The sequence below is a fragment of the Melopsittacus undulatus genome, chromosome 8 (assembly GCF_012275295.1).
Source record: "Melopsittacus undulatus isolate bMelUnd1 chromosome 8, bMelUnd1.mat.Z, whole genome shotgun sequence".
Classification (NCBI taxonomy): domain Eukaryota; kingdom Metazoa; phylum Chordata; class Aves; order Psittaciformes; family Psittaculidae; genus Melopsittacus; species Melopsittacus undulatus.
The window spans coordinates 20,324,432-20,344,653 of NC_047534.1; the positions used below are offsets into that span (position 1 = coordinate 20,324,432).

The 20,222-nt window shown below is 37.4% G+C and overlaps 1 protein-coding gene across 1 annotated transcript in view; it reads left to right on the forward strand.

Moving 5' to 3' along the window:
- The window catches only part of PDHX (pyruvate dehydrogenase complex component X), a 34,625-nt gene extending 22,221 nt beyond the window's left edge, over positions 1-12,404 (forward strand). Inside the window, exons 9-11 of the mRNA XM_005150620.4 lie at positions 3,526-3,684; positions 7,276-7,340; positions 8,584-12,404. Coding sequence (XP_005150677.1) covers positions 3,526-3,684; positions 7,276-7,340; positions 8,584-8,848 — 489 coding nt within the window. The 3' untranslated portion in view covers positions 8,849-12,404. The remainder of the gene's footprint in view (positions 1-3,525; positions 3,685-7,275; positions 7,341-8,583) is intronic.
- The last annotated feature ends 7,818 nt before the right edge of the window (positions 12,405-20,222 follow it).

Consider the following 20,222-nt stretch of genomic DNA (forward strand, 5'->3'; position numbering starts at 1 on the left):
GCCTATGTCTTCTTGATTGCCCAGTGATCACACTTTCTAGCTCTATGGTAAATGCCTAGAAAAGCTAAACTTTTCTGTTACTATTGCATTGTTTGAGTGGCAGTTACAAACAGACAAGATAACACAGAACAAAGATCCAGACTAGTTGCACGACGTCACAACAATATAAAACCATCAGAAAGGGAGTGAGGCCCATTTTTCTTATTTGAGAAGATTATTTTAAATATTCAAAAGCTGAAGGAGGAAATTATGTTTCAGTTGGGGGATTATTTCCATGGATGTATGAAATTAATTAAACATTGCACTGGAATAATCTAAATATTAATATATAATTGCTAGAAACACAAATTTTGATAGAGAGTAGACGGGATTCTAGGCAGTTCCATAGCAAATGTTTGAGAGACATTCTGGCTTTGTAGAGACTGGAAAAAACTTCACAAGTTATTCTCTACCAGAAACAGGAGGAACTAAACTGGCTATGCATTTGTTAGATGTGAACACAGCAAGAAACTTTTGTGGCCTAATAAGACCTTATGTGAGGAAATAGTGACAACCAAAAATTCCTGTGAACTGCTAGCTGTGAGGATGGGATCACAAATCTCTGCACCACAGAGAAGGTGGAAGGAACATGAGACAGAGGGAAATAGGAATGAAAGATCAGATTTTGTGGGTTTTCTGTTATATATAAATAAAGCCAGGTAAAGGAAGATGATGGGATGTAATCCTAGCTTACAAGATGCAAGCTTTCGATGTACTTGTTATTACTTCTGCTTATATAATTAAAGGGGTTTTTGTTTTTATTTGTGGTTTCATTTAATTTGCTGCCTGAAACAGAAGATGAGTAGCTTCCAGTCCATTTAACTGTAAGGTTGCTTTACTCTACTTTGAGCATACATGGGGATTACGCATGTTGATCATTGCCAGTATTTAAAACAAGATTTCCTTATCTGCCATCACAAAGTGACCTAACCAGTGAATTCTGTAAATATGTCTTCTCTTTCTGATATACAAATAAAAATATTTTGTCTGTGATTAGATTTGTATTCTTTTTCCTAGTATTTTTCATTGACAAAGTACAGAATTTGAATCTTGAATTTAAGGATTAGCTAGTTCTATGCTGAAAACTTTTTAAAAAGTCATCTATACCAAGTCAAATTTAAAGGAAGATCAGTAGGCAAGCCTAGTAAATTTTAGTGCATACAGCTTTGTGAAATCAGCGCATCTTTGGCTATGCATGAATTGGTGCCCAAGTCAGATTCTGAGAAGCTGGAGTTCTTGTTTGTTGAGTTAGAAGAAATGTGTTTTGCTTTCAGGGATTTTTGTTTGGTTGGGGTTTTTATGGGACTTGAATGCTGTGTTTGTATGGAAGTAATCATTAAGCTACTCTGTCCTATCCTATTGCTTTTGTTACAAATCTATGCTAGCATATGTTCGACTTTTAAAATAATAAAAGAACCCCAAACCAAATGAACAAACAAATAACCCAAACAGATTTAACTCAGTATACCAGGAAATAAGTTAATGATCAAGCGGATGTCTCAACTACTTCCTGTCAGTGTTTCAGGAAAATATGTGGCCTACTAGATTAAGAAATGAAATCTACTTCCACTTGCTCCTCCCCTCCCAGAATTTGGTGGTATGAATACATTTGGAAGTTTAAATCCAAGGCAGTTTTATGGACTGTTTTCTGGGCACTGTTCAAATCTTATGTTGTTAGTATTTTCTTCCCAAACAATGCAATAAATGTTCTTCTAGGTTTAATGAGTTGGTAGTGACTGGTTTGACAGTTTGTGATTGGTTGGCAAACACCTCAAGATGCTGTTTGTATTGGTTCTTTAACATATAAAATTTCTCCTCCACGGTTCTTAGGACCACTAGTCCAATTATGAATTCTACTTTCCAGCTGGGTCTCACTGTTTGACAGACAGAGGTTTGTGAATGTGCCAGTGGGCTCACCAGGTGATAGCCTATTAGAACAGTTCTGGCTTTCCGGAACAAGAGGGGAGGAAGGAATGAAAGATTCCAGGCTTACGGCCATAAGTGAGTGGTTGGGCTTAGTAATGACAAACACTACAGTAGCTGTCCTTTAAAGTTTTTCATTGTTGAAATGATGGGAGAAATAATACTGTCTGATTTACATCAGAATTGAGATTATTTGAATTAAATTAATAGGAAAAATTCCTTGTCCTTACCATCTCTTTTGGATAACTTACAGAGAGAGTCATACTTGCACAACACTCACTTGAAGGCATCTTACAGCCGTGTGTACTCTGGGACTTTCCTAAAGTTTATATTTAATTTGCAAAGAGAAGTATTGCCCATTCTTTTTTTTGTTTGGGTGGTTTTGTTATTTTTTTTGGGGGGGGGGGGGTTGGTTGTTGGGTGTTGTTTTGTTTTTTTTTTTTTTCAAAATACCCATTCTAGTATTGAAGAATAGTTGGAAGGCCAGGTTGGACAAAGCCTTGGGCAATATGGTCTAGGTTGAGGTGTCTGTGCCCATGGGAGGGGGTTGGGGCTAGATGAGCTTTAAAGTCCTTTCCAAACCATTCTATGATTCTATAATAGGATCTGAGAGTACCATTACACTGCTGCTTCCAGGAACTGAGTTAGTGTAGATAGATAAATTGTAGATAATGGGACCGGGAGGAAAGTCATTAGTTCCAGCCCTCCTGTCGTGGGCAGGGAGGGACACCTTCCACTAGACCAGGTTGTTCCAAGCCCTGTTCAGCCTGTCCTTGAACACTGCCAGGGATGGGGCAGCCACAGCTTCTTTGGGCAACCTGTGCTAGGGCCTCAGCACCCTCACAGAGAAGAACTTCTGCCTAGTATCTAATCTAAATGTCCCCTCTAAATGTCAGGTTAAAGCCATTCCCCCTTGTCTTGTCACTATGTGCTGTTGTTTGTGTTCACACACACAGAAAAGTGCAATGCGTTCTAACATTATCTGAGTAACAGTGAGTGTAACTGCAGCATATCCTATTGTAGCTTCCTTTGTTAAGAGTCCTGTTTGAGACATGAGTGGAAATAAAAACACATGAGTGTAGTAGGGTGTCTGTTTCCACGCTTTTCAAGTCAATATCCTGTGATTTATTTTTGGGGGGAGAAATGACACTGCTTTGTAGCTTTGTATACTGGGCATCTGTGAGGTGGTATCGGTGACTCCTGAAGGATTTTGTGGGTTTTTGTTAATTTTTTCCAGCAGCACCAAAAAACCTTCTGTCTGCACTGCTGTTTTCAATTCCTGGAGCATGCATTAATTCTTTTTGATGAAATAAGTTTAAATATTATCAATGCAAGCTAATCATGTACAGCTACTCTTAGACCCTCACAGGGATTTATTTTCTGTCTTGCCTGTAGCAGTCCTGATGACAGATGTGACCTCTTCTATGCCTTCATTTACAGACAATAGTCTGTGATGCACTAAGTAATTTGGTAAATGCCTGTATGTAACTGTGTGTCTTTCTTGATAATTGATTGCACCACAATTTTTTTAACAGCTGTCTTTTTTTATTATCTCTCTTCCAGCAAATGCCAGATGTGAACGCAACCTGGGATGGAGAAGTCTGCAGGCAGCTGCATTCCATTGACATATCTATTGCTGTAGCAACAGACCGAGGTCTCATTACACCAATCATAAAAGATGCTGCTGCCAAAGGAATAAAGGAAATTGCTGCTTCTGCAAAGGTAGGTCTTAAATGTACTGTATGCTGAGGAATATAGTAGCTGTAGAATTTTCTGTGGCAGAAAATGTAGCATGACCTAGATACACATCAGTAAGAACAGAGTGGATGTAAAGCAGTTTCAACATTCCTTACACTTCAAAATTATTATTAATTTTGCAAGTCTTTTCATTTTTAATGAACTATAACTTAGCCATCATGTTATTTATTTGGATTCTTACTAAACTAAAAAATAAACCTGCACAGACTTCTGCAAATTAATATAATTGTATTTCTTTAGTCCTTATGAGAAAACTAGATAATGTTAATTTCTTTAGTATTACTGGTATTTGGGTTTGGGATTTGCTTTGTTTGGGAGGGGCTTTTTTTCCCCCCTTTCCCAGAAATTTGCTTGTAGCTGCTTGTGTTACCCTCTGTGCAGTTACATTATGGCACTTATTTCTGTCTGCACTTTTTCAATATGCAGTTCAGTTGAGAACATCACCTGATAAATAACATTAAACTCCTTAGGCTTTGCACTTTGCATAGTCCAAGTGCCAGTTAGAGTGACTTGGATCTGTGGCAGTTGTTACCAGCCACAGATGTATCCTATGCAGGCAAAAATAAAATGATGAAATGCCCCAACACTGGTTTTTTTTTTTTTTTTTTTTGTGTGTGATTTAATGAGCGCTAATCAAAGGCCTGCAGTATCTGAGGAATGCAGTGGAAGTAGATGCTAGGGTATAAAAGTATTCCAGAACTGGGCACAAACTGCACTATGCAAATTTTTGTCTTTTACCAAAAACTACAGAAATCCTGATAGTCTGTGTTGGCAGAGAGGAACAACCAACAAGGTTGTAGCAGAAGAAGGTGTATCATGCTGCAAAGCATTTGTAATTGTATGTTTTTAAGATCTTTCCAGTCCATATTGCTTGCTTCATGTTGAATGTGTTGTGAAAGCAAATCCTTTAGCTAATATAACAGCCGAACAAAGAAGGTGGTTAGCTGAGATTGTTTCATTATTCAGTGATTAGTCATAGAATGACAAGAAGAAAAATATTATGGGAAGTGAAGTATATCACATATGGGAAGTTCATTATCATCCCCAGTAGCTGTGATACTGGGATGCAGTATTACAGACCGACCTTTACCATAAATTCCAGCATTCTGCCATTCCCATGATAGGAATGTAAGCTTGCATTATGTTTAATAGGGCCTCAATAAAGTAAGCATTCCCCTTTTATTTCAAATGGAATGTGTGTGACAGGGCACACTGCTCAATATTAAAGTCATTGGGTCACATAGATTGTAGGTGTCCATACCAGCATAAGTTTGCTTTTCAGCTTATTCACTGAATTACTGAAATAAATATGTACCTGATGTACGCACGTGAAAGGCAGAAATTGAAAGTGCAGCTGCTTCTTTACCAGTCTCTCTGTAGTTTGGCAGGCACTTCCTTTGTGTAGACTGCTTATATGTCTCCTTCTACTACGTGTTAATTTTAACTTCTTTCCAGGTCATGTGCATCCTAGCACCATATTTTCATCATTCAACTAATGCAATGCACATATGCATTATGCGCATATTGACCCTGTTGTGTGAATGTTGTTCTGTCCTGGTTTGAGCTGTTCCCATAGCTATTGTCTTCTAGTTCACTACTTATTCAGAGATGGATAAAAGCCTGAAATATAATTCAGTGTATGCTTTTAATTTTGAAATTCATCACCATAATTTAAGTTCACAGGTTTTGTAAAGTTTGGTATAAGCTTATTGTTTAGTGGGCAATTAATTAGAATGAGATTCTCTTAAGCTTCTTGGTGTTTATTTCCAAGCTGGTCACTGCAGTCATTCAGCTGCTGTGGTCTTCCAGAACTCTTGCCCGAAAGCGCTTTAGAAATGTATACTGGGAAGACAGTTATTTACCATTACCATACTACAACATAAAAGGGGATTAATCTGTATATATAGCTAATGAGCCACTTTCACTATCTGTGAGGAAGTTTATCTTGTAATGACTCTACCTCCACCCACATGCAAACAAAAAGAAGTCAATTCAGTCATAGTTTCCACTTACTGACTCTGGTCCTTAAAGGTGGGGTAAAGTTTCATGGCAATTGCCTCTTGGTAGATTGAATTGACTGGTAGATGGGATATTTATAGAACACATGTAGAAAATCACTGGGAAGCAGAATGGGCAAATCCTGGAAAACAATCTAGGAATTAAAACACACAAAAAGCGATGGGGGAAAAAAAAAAAAAGGTCAATTCCTAGAAAGAACCTGGGAAAATCCTAGAAAACAATTGTAGAAGTCCTAAAAAGGGAGTGGAAAATTCCTAGAGGGATTCATGGAATAATTATTTCCAAGGAAGTTTCACAAATGTGATATATCACTTTTTTCATGTTGTGATAAAGAAGATCTTTTGAGTTTTTGTTCACTTCCACCAGCATTGCCCTAACATAAGTAAATTATTGGAAACTTACTAGTTTTACTTTTTTTACCAGAAGAAGGAAAATGTAAACAGACTGTGTTGCTTCTATAATTTTTTCCCAGAGCAAATCTGATTCTTATTTCCCTGAGTGTGCTTTTGGAAACAGTTATTTTTATCTTAAAATGTCATAATGTTGCACTTGTCACAACGTGACATTTTCCATGTGCTTTTCCACCTGCAGAATAAATATGAGACAAGCCAAAACCACTGAATATGTTCTGTATGAACATGGCAGTTCACCTCTCCTGCATATATTCCAATTTCAGTACCTGCTGTCAGTTGAAGAGTTCCTGATTTTGAAAAGGTTGCTACTAATGGAGAAGTCATCTGACACATTGCCAGTCACTGCCTTTTCAGTTGGGTACTCATGGCTGGGTGTGAGGAACGGATTGGTGGCTGAATAACTGGCTCTTGATCCACCAAGGAGTGCCATTTCTCTTGAGATCCACACAGTCCTTTCTTCCTGCTGTAAGAATTATTCATCCTGAATCCCCACTGCTTCCATCTAAGGAGATCTCTGAGCTAGAAAAATCCTAGATGGGAATAAGACTCTTTGTGATCTTCCCTTGGAATATAGCTTGAACTTCTTGGGCTGTATTTTGAACAAAATGTTTGTGAACAGTTTCGTGTGTTATATTCAGAAGTAGAAAAGCATCACAAATAAAATGGAGGTCACAGGGTGGTCCTTAAGGTAGTGGAATGCTTAGCTGGACAAAATGCATTCTCTCAATCTGCTAGAAAGTTCTGAGGTGGTACATGGCAGTTTGTTTAAATAGATTTTTAGAATACTCTGGATTTGTCTCCTCAGTATTTTGCTAAATATTTTTGTCATCTAAAAACACCAGGGAGAATGGTGGTTCCATTGTAAAAACTGGAACAAGGTTTTCAGGGTGAGAGAACAGCATTTATTGAACAGCCAATATTGTTGGGAAAATGAAACTTTCTCTTTGCCAAGTCATTGCAGTACAACAGTGTTGCTAAGGTACTTCCCTAAATCCAAAAGCAGATGACTTTTTAATGGCTGTATTGCCATAATAATGTGTTACTGAAGTAAAAAGAATTAGTCTATTACAACACTTTATTTTTTTCCTCTCTCCTGTTCTTTTACTTCTTTCATTTTCCTTAGGCTTTAGCAAAGAAAGCAAGAGATGGAAAACTGTTACCAGAAGAATACCAGGGAGGATCTTTCAGGTAAAACTCTAGCAGCATTTAATACATGCACTGTGGATTCAGAACCGTTTTATCCTCAGCTATTCCTCTGTGTTAATGCATTGCTTTTTGAAATCTTCCATGTGACGATTTTGAGAGTGAAACTTAGGCCAAGTGTCCTTTATCAGCAGGAAACAAGTATCTTGATACAGGTTTATTTAATCTGAGCCTCATGTGAAATTAATGTTTTTCATATTGAGACTAATCTGCCTCTTATTTTTGTACCTAACTTTTCCCAGTTGCAGAAGAATATTGGTTTTCTTGTGGTTTGTTTTAGGGGAGTGATTGTTGTATGTTTGGGTTTTGGGTTGGTTTTATTTTTTCCCTTTTGAGGGGAGCAGAGGGTCCAATATGCCAGACAGACCCTCTCCTGTGGTAAGTTTGCTGCCATTGTGGGCCCTGAGTTAAGAACATCATCAGGAAACTTTCTAGCTTGTATGGTTCTTGAGCTATTACCCATTAGTGCTCTTCCATGTTGGTGGTGATAAAGCTGCAATGCATAGTCCAAGGCCTTAGGATGATTGGGAAGGGAATTTGAAGCACAGGTTATTTTTTCTTCTATTCTTCCAGTTGTGGGCAGTGACACTGGAAAAAGAAGCACAAAGTTCCTTCCACTGTAAGAGAAGATCAGGGTAGTAATCACCTGAGGAACCTGAGCATACATAACTCTGTGGGATCTGATGAGATGCATCCCAGAGTCCTGAGGGAATTGGCTGATGTAGTTGCCAAGCCACTCTCCATCATATGTGAAAAGTCATGGCAGTGAGGTGAAATCCTTGGTGACTGGAAAAAGGGAAACAATGCAGCTCTTTTTAGAGAAGGTGGAAAGGAGGACTTTGGGAACTACTGACCTGTCAACAGCCATTGAAACTTCAAAGTTGTGAGGTTCAGTCTAAAAGGCCTTTGGCTTGGAACATAGATAGGCAAAGTTTCTTTGGAGATACTGATTTCCTGTCCTACTTTCTGCTTTAGTACATGCAATTCAAGGATATATTACAGTAAAGAAATTGGATTTTTAAAAAGGTGCATTGGTTGTAATTGCAAAAATCCCAAACGCTTGAGAGTGTAAATGTGCCCACCTGAAATCGAGTTTAGATATATTCTAAAGTTAATGGGTTTGGCCTTGGGAGAGAATTAGGTCATAGTAGTCACTGAATATAGATAATTTCTTCTAGGTGTTGCATAATTTCTGACATTACTGGTAACCCTTTTCTCTTTCATTTAGCATCTCTAATCTGGGCATGTTTGGCATCAGTGATTTCACTGCAGTCATAAACCCTCCCCAGGCCTGCATCCTCGCTGTGGGCCGAGCAAGAGTAGAGCTCAAGCTTGTGGAAGATGAAGAAGGAAATGAGAAACTCAAGCAGCGCCAACTCATGACAGTGACTCTTTCAAGCGATGGTCGGGTGGTAGATGATGAACTGGCTTCAAAGTTTCTGGAGACTTTGAAAGCCAATATAGAGAATCCAATACGACTTGCCTTGTGTTAAACTCAGTGGAGATTTCTTGTTTTGACAGTGTAGAAAACTGTTATGTACTTGGATTTTCCTTTATCGAGGAGTAAATAGTTACTGTGAGATGGACAATTAAAATACTTAATTTATTGAATTACTGTGAAAAACTATTAATGTTCATGCTTTTAGTCTTTTGAAATGACCAGGCTTTATACTGTAAAGCTAAAAGACTAAAGTCAAACATACTGCTTTTCTTTAAACACTTAGTACTAATGTCACATGTTTGTATAGAAAAGTCAGTCTTATCTGCATAGGAAAATTCAATAAAACTTTATGAAATTTAAAAAGGGAACCATAGAATAGTGTGGATTGGAAGTAACCTTTAAAGGTCACCTAGTCCAACCCCCCTGCAATAAGTAGAGCCATCTTCAAGTAGATCAGGTTGCTAGAGCAAACCTGTTCAAACCTGACCTTGAATGTTTCCAGAGATGGGATATCTATCATGTCTCTGGGCAACCTGTTCCAGTGCCTCACTGTCCTCACTGTAAGAAACTCCTTCCTGATACATAGTCTGAATCTACCCTCTTGCAGTTTAAAAGCATTACTCCTTGTCCTGTTGCCATAGGACTTGGTAAAAGTTTGTTCCCATCTTATAACCCCCCCCTTGAAGTACTGGAAGACCATAATAAAGTCTTGCTGAAGCTTTCTCTTTTCCAGGCTGAATAACCCAAACTCTTTCAGGGGTTCTTCATAGGAGAGGAGTTCTAACTGCCTGATCATTTTTGTGGCTGCCTTCTGGACCTGCTCCAACAAGACCATGTCTGTCTTGTACTGAGGGCTCCAGAGCTGGATGCAGCACTGCAGGTGGGGTCTTTCCTCTACTCAGATGGGATGATTTTTTCTTTAAGGGCAAAACATCTAGCTTTTAGAATGAGGCAAGCAAGAATCATAATTGAGCAAAGTGCTGCTGTAAGTCGTGGTCAATAGTGAGTTAGAAATGAATAGCTAAATTATATTGCTGCAGTGGAAAGCTTGTCAGTCTTCAGAAGACTTTTGTGATATATTGTGCCATAGAAATTAGACTAAAATAAGGTTTATAAGATTTCCGTCAGATATTTCAATGGCTTCCTATATAACAGGAAAGACATTACAAACCAAACAAAGTTGTAATTTAATTTAATTTAGATCTAACTATTCTTTATCTTCTCCTTCACTATAAGCTACATTGAAGAAAGCAAGATGACTGTGGAGATCAATGGGGAAAAGAACAGGAAATTCTGAGAAAGGTGAAATTAGATCACAGATAAAAAATAATTATCAAAATAGTAATCTAGTGACATCTACAACTTCATATCATTAGAACTCATTAAAACTCATTTGTACTGTAGGAGCATATATTTTTCCCAGTATTTTAATATAACTGCATAATCTAATGCCTTGCAAAGGTGTGGAGTAGAGAATAAACTTATCTGAATAAACTCATTCTACAGAAAGGGTCAAATTTCTGCATTGTTGATTTTCAGTTTTTGATGGAGCCAACATTTAGTAAAAACATTGTGTAAAAGAAAAAAAAAAAGGTTTTATTTGACTTAATTTGGAGTCAATTACATTTTTTTTTTAAGTTTAGAATTTACCCAGTTCAGATCTTTTCAGTACCACAAAATATAGCAAATATTATTTTTAAGGTGCTCTCCTTAACTTGAAACCCAAGTTCATTGTGTCAGCAGTATTGTGATGAAAAACTAGCCGTGATCCCTTAATCTCATAGGGGTTCCATTATGAAAGGTCAGATATTGCACACTGAATATTGCTGATTAATGCTGGTTTTTGCACGGATAGAATAAAGATGTAAGTAGAAAATGTTTCATCATCGGTATATATTGAATTGTAACTCAGGCTTAAGTGCAATGGCCTCAAGTTTAAATTAACAGAAGTAGATTGGTTTCTTGTAAATAAATATGGAACCACATATTCTGTGTGTCTGTAATGAAGTAGCTGCATTTACAGGACCTGGTAAGAATATAAATTGTGGGTAGGAATCTAGAGGTTGTCTTCTGGTTTGTGCAAGTACTTCTTTTGTTTTTAAGATTTGGAGGACTTGTTTGTTTTACTGCTACCTTAATTAAAAAGCAAACTGCAGGACAAAAACCTTCAGTTAATACTGAGTTGAGAGTTTTTACTGAGATCCTTTCTTTGATTTGTCTTGCTATAATAAATTCCATAAACTACTAACAGTAGGGAGAGATTTTGATTACCAAATCTAGCTTACTGTGCAATAATAGACATACCCATTCTGTATTTCCAAGAGTTTGTCACTGATAAATTATATTCAAGATTGGCTTCTGAGGATCAATTTGTAATTGTAAATGGTTAACCATGAATTTCTCCAAAGTCATTTGTCAATCCCATATTACTTTGAAGGAAAAAACAAAAGAACAAAACCATACCAATTTATATGTTGTCCTTAATGGTGTACAAGAAGCTCTCATTGTTTTCATAACTAAATCTGCTCTCTCCAAGAGAATTTGTAGGATAATTTAAAATCTGATCTACTCTATTTTTGTACTTGATGCTCTAGTGTTGTTTTGTGCTCCCCAGCATTTGTATTTTCTGTTCTTTAGCTGGCTAAAGAGCTGCATGACTGATGTGTGTGACTACAAATTTATGAGCGTGCATGTTCATGTTGTGCAAGTCAGTAATATTTACTTTTGATTTTGGAGCCACTAGAAGGTGCTATGGTATGTAAGTATAGAATGTTTATTGTGTTTCCTTCCTGTAGGTACTGTTACATCCACTCAACTTTCTTTGTTCAACATAATCAGGTGAAGACAATGTAATGTTTTAAAGGATATGAAAAGCTGTAGCATAGAATGAAAAACTTAGCATAGGAAAAAAAAACTGGGGGCTGAAGAGCTGACAAGTGCTGCAGTGTTGTCTTTGCAGAAGGAGCCATATTACATTACATTATCATCCTCTTACCAAGCAGGCATTTTTCCCATAAGCAAGCAGGTTATATGACACTGACAGATGTATAGTTACTCAACTGATAGCTCATGCTATAATTTGTTTTTTAATTCAACTGGTTTTGTTTTAAATTAGGTCTATGGGGTCTCTCTTGTTGGTGATGGTTCCCCCCACCCACCCTCTTCCCTAAAACATAAAAGTATTGTCTTAAGAATTCATAAGAATGCATGTCATTGACTTATTTATCAAGGAATGTACTGTCTGTGGGTTCAAAATCCTCTTTTACCAGTTTCCAGACCCCATGCACTACATAGAAATGCATGTGCTAGGAAAAAATACAGGAGATGAGTTGAGATGAGAGGTGCTCTTCTATTGTTCAACTGAGCTGCCCCTTTCTGTAACCCACACAACTGTTTCTTCTGGTAGTGCTACATCAAGAGCAAGCATTTTTTGAAATGTGGAGTAGTGTTGGTGATGTCATTTGCAGACTAACACATGCAGTGACCCTCTGTCTCACATAGCTGGATAATCCTAGACGTATTGAGTGCAGGATTGAAAATTGGCATTGAATGTTCTGCAAGTGCTTTTTTAAAAAAAAAAAAAAACCAAAAACAAACAAAACCAAACAGCTGTTAGGACTCGAACCACAGGAGGAATTTGAATAGAACTGCTGTGACTATACATGAGTGATTTCCAAGAGCATCGCAAGAGACTGTCCTTCACAGGGTTAGGACACCTTGTTATTTATCTAGACTTCTGTAAGGGCTTTGTCATGGTTCCCCACAGCATCCTTCTCTCTAAATTAGAGAAAAGTGGGTTTGATGGGTGGACTGCTCAGTGGGTGAGGAGTTTATTGGGTGGATGCTTCCAGACAGCAGTGGTTAACGGCTCCATATCCAGATGGATATTGGTGATGAGTGGTGTTCCGCAGGGGTCCATGCTGGAACCGGTACTGCTTAATACTTTCATCAATGACAGACAGCGGGACTGAGGACACTCTCAGTGAGTCTGTACACAACACCAAGCTGAGTGGTGCAGTTGACGTGGCCGAGGAACAGGATGCCATTGAGGGGGACCTCGGCAAGAACAGTAACTTCTGCCTTTTATGTAGATAATATTTCAGCTGATGTTCTATACTGCTTTCATGTTGTGGTAGGGCTGTTCTTCAACCTCTTGTTCATGGCTGATTTGCCTTAACTGCTCCAATTCCTGCTATTTCTTTATAAAAATTAGAGAATAATTTTTTCAAGGCTTCGAAACAAATTGTTCCTTATCTTCTTATGAAGTACTGCAGCACAACCAATAAAATTTAAGTAGCCGTCTACCTGCTCTTACTATTTTTCTGAGTTTTCCAGAATGGGAGAGATTCTTATCTAGTACTATAGTGCATCATATATCAGAAATAAATATTATTTCCCTCGCCCTGAAGGTTGCTATCAAGCTTAGATAAGAACTGTCCTAGAACCACCAATTTCCTATTTCCCAGTGCCTGTATGTAGACTGCTGTTTGCATTTCCTTTTTGTTTTTGTTTAAAGAGGTATTGGGTTGTACATGAATTATTATATAGTGCTGTGCAAGTAGGATGAAACTGGTTTTTCAGTGTATGTTCTTGTTTGTATGCTTATGATGATGATGGTATTTAATTTTCCTTATTTTTTTTCAGATATTAGCTAAATGATAGTCCAGTAAGATGAGATTAATGTTCTAATAACCCTTCCTAAGTAATTTAAACATTCTGGTCCTTTTCTTTTAGTCTTTGTATACTAAGTTAAATTTCAGAAACTTAATTTATGACTGTTTTCTTACTTAAATCCAGCCAAATAGCAGAGTTGAATAGAATTTTCTTTGTTGGTTTTAAGAGGCAAGGCCAAACCATTTGAGAATGTGTCATTTAAATTACAGTCCTATCAATCATCTTGTAAAAGTGGCCTAAAGTGAGCATGACAGTGATCTTACAATGCAAGGAAAATGAGCATTGCTGCAGTAGTAATTGTAGTAATATGATTTTAGCATAACAGAGGGTATCTTCAGTGTGTCTCCTATCAGTTTCCTTTCTGACTATAGTAAGGTAGCCTGAAAAGCAAAATGTTCTACAGGCAAATACGTGAAGTGTGCTTTTTTCTTTTGCTGCATTTTGTAAATCAGCAGAAATACATGCATACTTATTAAAAATTTGTGTCCAAAAAAGTATATTTATCAATCTATTAATCTCTGCACGTAGAGCTGTTCAGTGAGTCATTCTTCAGAAAGAAAAATCAAGGTACTGATGTACTCCTCACTGGTAAATTTGTTTGGTATAAGCCTTGATGGTGCCACAGTTTTCAGTCATTTCAGTGAAAGAGTTGTTTTGAAGTGGAAACTGAAATACAGAAAAGCCAGCAGAGGGCAGACCTGGATTTCTGACTCTGGATTCCTTTAAGTTTCACCAAACTATTTGAGTATGTAGCTAGTCTTTAATGCTTGGTGATTTGGTGTTTGGTTTTGAAGTGTTTCAGAAAACACTTGAGAAGAATAAATAAGGAATAGTAAACACTAACTTGCCTGGGTCTGTTAGAATTAGGATCAGACAGAAATCTTGGTCATTGTAATACACTTACTACAGATCTGGATTGTAGAAACATAAAATATCTCAAGTTGGAAGGATCGTTGAGTTCAATTCCCCACTTCTTGCAGCACCACCTAAACCTGAATCAAAACCATATGACTAAGAGGCATCATCCAGATGCTTGTTGAACTATGACAAGCTTAGTGCTTCTGGGGGGAGCCTTTTCCAGTGACTGTCCAGCTTCTAAGCATCAGCATCTGCCCCTCTGCTGCCCCTCTTGAAGAAGCTGGGCAATAAGGGCACCCCTCAGCCTTCTCTAAGCTGAAAATGCCTAGTGACCTCAGCTGCTTTTTGTAAGTCCTTCCTTCAAGAACTTTTACTGTGCCCTCCTCTGGACATACATTGTTGTCCTCCTTATACTGAGGTACCCAGAAATTCACACAGTACTTGAGGTGGGGCTGCACCACTTCACACAGCTGTGCTGTTTGATGCACCCAGACACAGATGACCCTTTTGGCTGCCAGGGCACACTGCAGACTTGTATTCAATGATGTTTTATTCCATTTGTTGTAGGCATTGTAGCAATTACAGTAGCAGTCAGTGTGGCAATTACATCATAATAGGTTAATAGAAAACAACTGATCAGTTGAAAGTGCCTTTCAATATATTCTTAGTTAAGCATACATTTTAAACTTACAGCCTCTTCTGCTTTCTTTCATTGTGATCATTCTTGAGTAAAGCAGGACGATGCTCATGGTTGCTGCTGGAGATTTGTAGAAGTAACTAGCCAGTAAATGCTCCAAGAAACAGAGAAATTTAGGATTTGTGTGAAGCACCATGTGTTGATTTGGGGTCCAATTCATGTACTGGTTACTTTGCGTAGTCACTTTACAAAATCTGCCTAGCCTGTACCTGGGAAAGGCCATCTGCTTGAATTCAGTTTGTGCTCTTTCCCTTTGATGTCAGTTTTGCTTTAACTTGTAGGTATAATTATTCAGATAAAATAACTATATTGTTCTTCCCTCTCTCCACAGTTATTGTTCTACCTAACAAGTTGAACATTTGTGTCATTGTGAGAAATAACTGGCTGGAAATTGACAGACTTTTCTGTTTGTTCCTTACCAGTTCTAAGGGAAATGATTCATGCTATGTTAATGAGTACTATTATTTATCTCCTTAAAGGTTAGAGATCAAGAGAAGATTTTTCTCTTATACCTAAAAAGTTCCTCTCATATGCCCTAGACCTAGGGAGGAAGAAAGGGCAGTTGTGAACGTTTTTCTTTATACCCATTGTAGTATGAGGAATATACCGAGTTATTAGTTCAGCGGATCTCTCTTCTACAGTTTCATGATTTTAACATCATCATTGTAATGTTCATTACAGTGTGCTGTTCACTTCTCTTTCCAGGGATCCAAGCAATTGAACCTTGTAAGATTCTGTTGACCTAGACAGCAACCAGTTCCTGTTTCAGCTGCCTTTCTTAAGAAAATATGTATGTTTCATTTTGCATCTTTGATGTACTTTTAATTTGTTCCATGTCAAACAAATTATAAGCTTAAATATCCATGGAGGCTGCTTGCTTGTGCAGATGCTTATACTTGCTGTGTCATTCCCAGTCTATCTTAGCAGCATAGCTTTCTCTGGGTTTCAGCAGACATCATCACAGTGTTTCCTCTTCCTTGCATGGAAAACAGGAACTATAACAGATCCCTTGGTTGATCAAGAAAGAAATTCCTTATACTCTTCTGAAGTGTGAGACTTCTGTCTTAGAGTGTAAATTTCAACAACATACTCTCAGTGCATTGTGTTGCTTACCCACTTGTTCATTTTGACAAGGATTCTAGAGTACCAAAACCATTCACTTTATAGTACAAGCAATACACAGATTCAGATGAAAATAATATTCACAGACACCTCCCAAGTGTATTTAGGAAGACAATTTGTGTACAGAATTATTTTGGGGTCAGTTCATTAACAAATTGGTTGTGCCCACAGAAATTTATCAGATGTTACAGCATCTTGCATTTCCCTGTTGACAAGTATGCAAGAGTCACTTCTTTTTCAGTCAGGTTAGGAGTGCTTCCTCTGCCCATTCCTGTTTTGAACCTAATCTAGCTGTTACACTCTACAAAGCAGGTGATGTAACGGGCTAATGACTCCAAGTGACTTCCAGCCTGGAGCAGGAGAGATATTTTTGGGATGTGATAAATTATCCAAAGTAATGCTCTAAGACACCTTCCTATATCTTTGTACAGGAAGATATACTTCCTATACATATATATATCTTATCATATATATAAGATACATATATATATATTTGTATCTTTGGGTGCTCTTCCTATATCTTTGTATGCTATCTGATAGACTTCAACCACTCTGACAGCTTCAGGCCACAGACAGAACATCTAGGCCCTTTTACTGAAGTGGCTAATACTAATAAAGGAGAAGAAATCTGATTATTGAAATGGACCAATGAAGGACATCTTAAATATTATTCACATGGCTTAAATATGAAGTGAGATCTGAGCTGTGAGGGAGGTGTTTTGGCCAAAAACTTCACTTCAGCAATTGCAGGAAGACTTAATTTTGGAAGACAGTCACTGTTGTGCATGGTAGAAAAGATGAAAGAAAGTCAAAACGAAGTTGGGTTTTTTTTCACCTGCGCTTGAACATCTTTCTATAGCATAATATCTATTTTATTGACTATCAAGAAATGACTGTATTGTTTTTAAGCCATTAAGTATAAACAGATGATCTCTGACCATGTACTTGTATTAAGTAAATGTTAAAGGAAATAATGCTTCAAAATTTTAATATTCCACAATACATTTAAGAAAGTGAATTTTACTTCTTGCACGTCCTTTTATAGCATGTGTGCATACTTGGCCTATGTGCCTGTGCATATGTGTGTCCTGCAACAGACTGGTAACGTGGACCAGCTGCTATTTCAACCACATTTTTAAAGGCTTTCAGATTTGGGCTACAGGATAAATGGAGAGACAGGCTTCTGAATTCTCCTTCAGCATTTCTGCTTGAATGTGTGTGTGTCAATGTTTGTGTGTATAGGTGCAACACTGGGGGAGGCCTAAGAGAAACCTGCCCTGATTATATCTGAAGAAAATAATTGCAGTGTTGCATCTGTTGCTCAAACACATGACGGTTGAAATGATGGCTAAAAGCAAATGCTCTTGGCTCAGAGAGATACCATGGAGAATCTATGAAGCAATCTTTGTGTGAGAAGGCAGCTTTCCCTTATACGCAACTCATCACAGTAGTTTTGGAGGGATGTGGCAGTCAAGAGTTGTGTGAGAATAATGTGTACAGAGAGATTTTAAATACTAGTTTTGTTAATAAAATAAAAAAACAGTCAACTGACCAAAATCTGCAACTGTTTCAGAGAACTTATATTAAGTTTGTTGATAAATCTATGAATCTAGAAAGGGATATTCTTGAAATCATGTGGAATTAGGGCTGATGGAGGCGCAGCCTAAACCACTATTTTTTCTGTGCTTTGCGCTTTTCTAAACCTAGGTCCTATTTAATTTTTACACTTTTTAATGTGGTGATTGTCTGCTTGTGGATGTGCGCTATATCCAGCTCGGTAGTATGTGTGTATACCATTTAGATCAAAGTAAATAGTCATGGATAATGTAATAACCAATTTACTTGTAATTTCAGAATTTACTAGGTAGGCATCAATGCCACAGAAGATGCCATCTTTAAAACCAGAACCCTAAACAAATACTGAATAGCCATATCCATGAGTACTGCATGCCCCACTGAGACAACAGTTTGTCTAACTGGTGACAAAGCAAGAGAGATCAGGACAGGAAAACAGTAACTGTAGAGAGCATGGTGGCAAAAGAACTGGACTCTTGCATACCTAAACACTGGGGGTTGGTGTTGTTTTGGATTTGGGGATTATTTCTTCTTCCCTCCCCCCCATTTGCAGATTAATTACAGAAAAGTTTAACTTTGTCTTGTTAAGTTCTTTGCCATATGAACCATGAGTTCTAATTAAAAACGCTAGAATATGACTCTGGAGTTTTTGGGGTTTCTCCTGAAGTTTTTGTGACATTAAAAACAGATGTTGTCATGTGGTTTGTTCTTATTCTTGTGGTTATTTAGAATGCTTGACTGGAGTTTCATATGCGAACAGCAGGTTAAAGAATTGGGTTTTTTTGCTTAAGATACACAACTGCTAGGTAACTTTTCTGGAGTGGGTCTGCATGTCGCCAATGGCAGGGAACGTAAAGATGGCCTTTTTAGGCTCTCAGCCAGGTGAGAACAACATCTAATTTTCTTTTAGTCAAGTTTTGGTTGTTTGGGTTGGATTGCTTTATTTTGGTTTGGGCTTTTTTTGTCTTTCAGAATTAGTGGCCTAGTTTACAAAATCATTTGTAAATACACTGATGTTTTCACAAAACCGTGAATCTATATAGTTAAAAATGTGTTTGTTAGAACCACTATGAACATTTCAGACGTTCTTTTACAGAAGTTTTTATTTAGATATGGATTTATATAAATGATAAAACTCTGCATAACAGTTATTTTAGTATTGCCCACCACTTTTTAAAATAAGAAGTTATTTATGTGTCGGTTCTTTAAATAATTTGAAGAATTTTTTATCTGGTAATGCTTAAACAGTTTTTCCAGTAATCCCAGGTAGCCTTGGCTCACCTTACCATGGGGTCAGTTTCTTTTCCCAAGTTACAAGTGATAGAACAAGAGGAAATAGCCTCCAGTTGCACCAGGGAAGGTTGGATTGGATATTAGGAAAAAGTTCTTCATTGGAAAGATTTGTCAAGCACTGGAACAGGTTCTCCAGGGTAGTAATGGAGTCACCATTCCTGGGGGTATTTAAAAACTGCATAGATGTGGTGCTTATGGTTTAGTGGTGAACTTGGCATTGTTAGGTTTATGGTTGGACTTGATGATTTTAAGGGTCTTTTCCAACCTAAACAATTCTGTAATCTATTAATATGAATATGTGATTTAGTTTAGTACTTGGAGACATTATAAAGATTTGAGAAATTAGAGGTGAAAGAAATTTTAACAGACATAGAGATTTAGATTTACTTTTCTCTTGTGATGATTTCACCAGTGTTCCTGCACATTTAAGATAACAGTTTCTCCACCACCATAAATGTGAACGCTGGATATTCCTGGCGTGGAGCTTATTCTGACTGTGGTGGAGATATTCTAGAGGCATTTTGTTCTTGTTTGTTAGAACTTAAGTCTTGAAATCTCGACCAGTTTGTAAGTCATATGCTTAAAACACCCAGAGCCCTGCTACCTACTTTTCTGTCAGTTTGGGTTGCCATACTTTCTCAGGTGTTGTTAGCTCATCTTCCCACTGGCCTTAATAATCTCTGCTATTGCTGCTTCTCCTTCAAGCTATCTTCTTTGCTTACCAGCCCTATGTCAGGAACTTGTTGATATTTATCTTCCCAGATTCTGTGAATAAAGCAGAGGCTTAAAAGTAAAATTTTACTTAAAATTTTAGGCTTAAAAGTAAAATTTTACTTAAAAGTAAAATTTTGTGACTATTATATACATCTATACACACACATATATATACATATATATGTATATGTATTTGTGAATGTTGTATTCATCTACCTATCCAGAAAACTGTTTTCTTTTGAAGCAACTATTGAAAGCCTATGAAACAAGAGGAAGTATTTAATTACTTTATTTCCTCCTTGATAAACTTTTCTCTACCCACTGTAATCCAGCAGGATTTGACACCCATTTGGAAGGATTCCTTTATCCACCTGTAAAGTGGTTAAATTCCTCAAGATTCCTTAAAGCAGGTCTCTTTAATGTATAGCATATACTTTGTTTTATACTTTAGAGCAGGGTACCTGGAACTGTTGCAAAATCATTTTGATAGAAG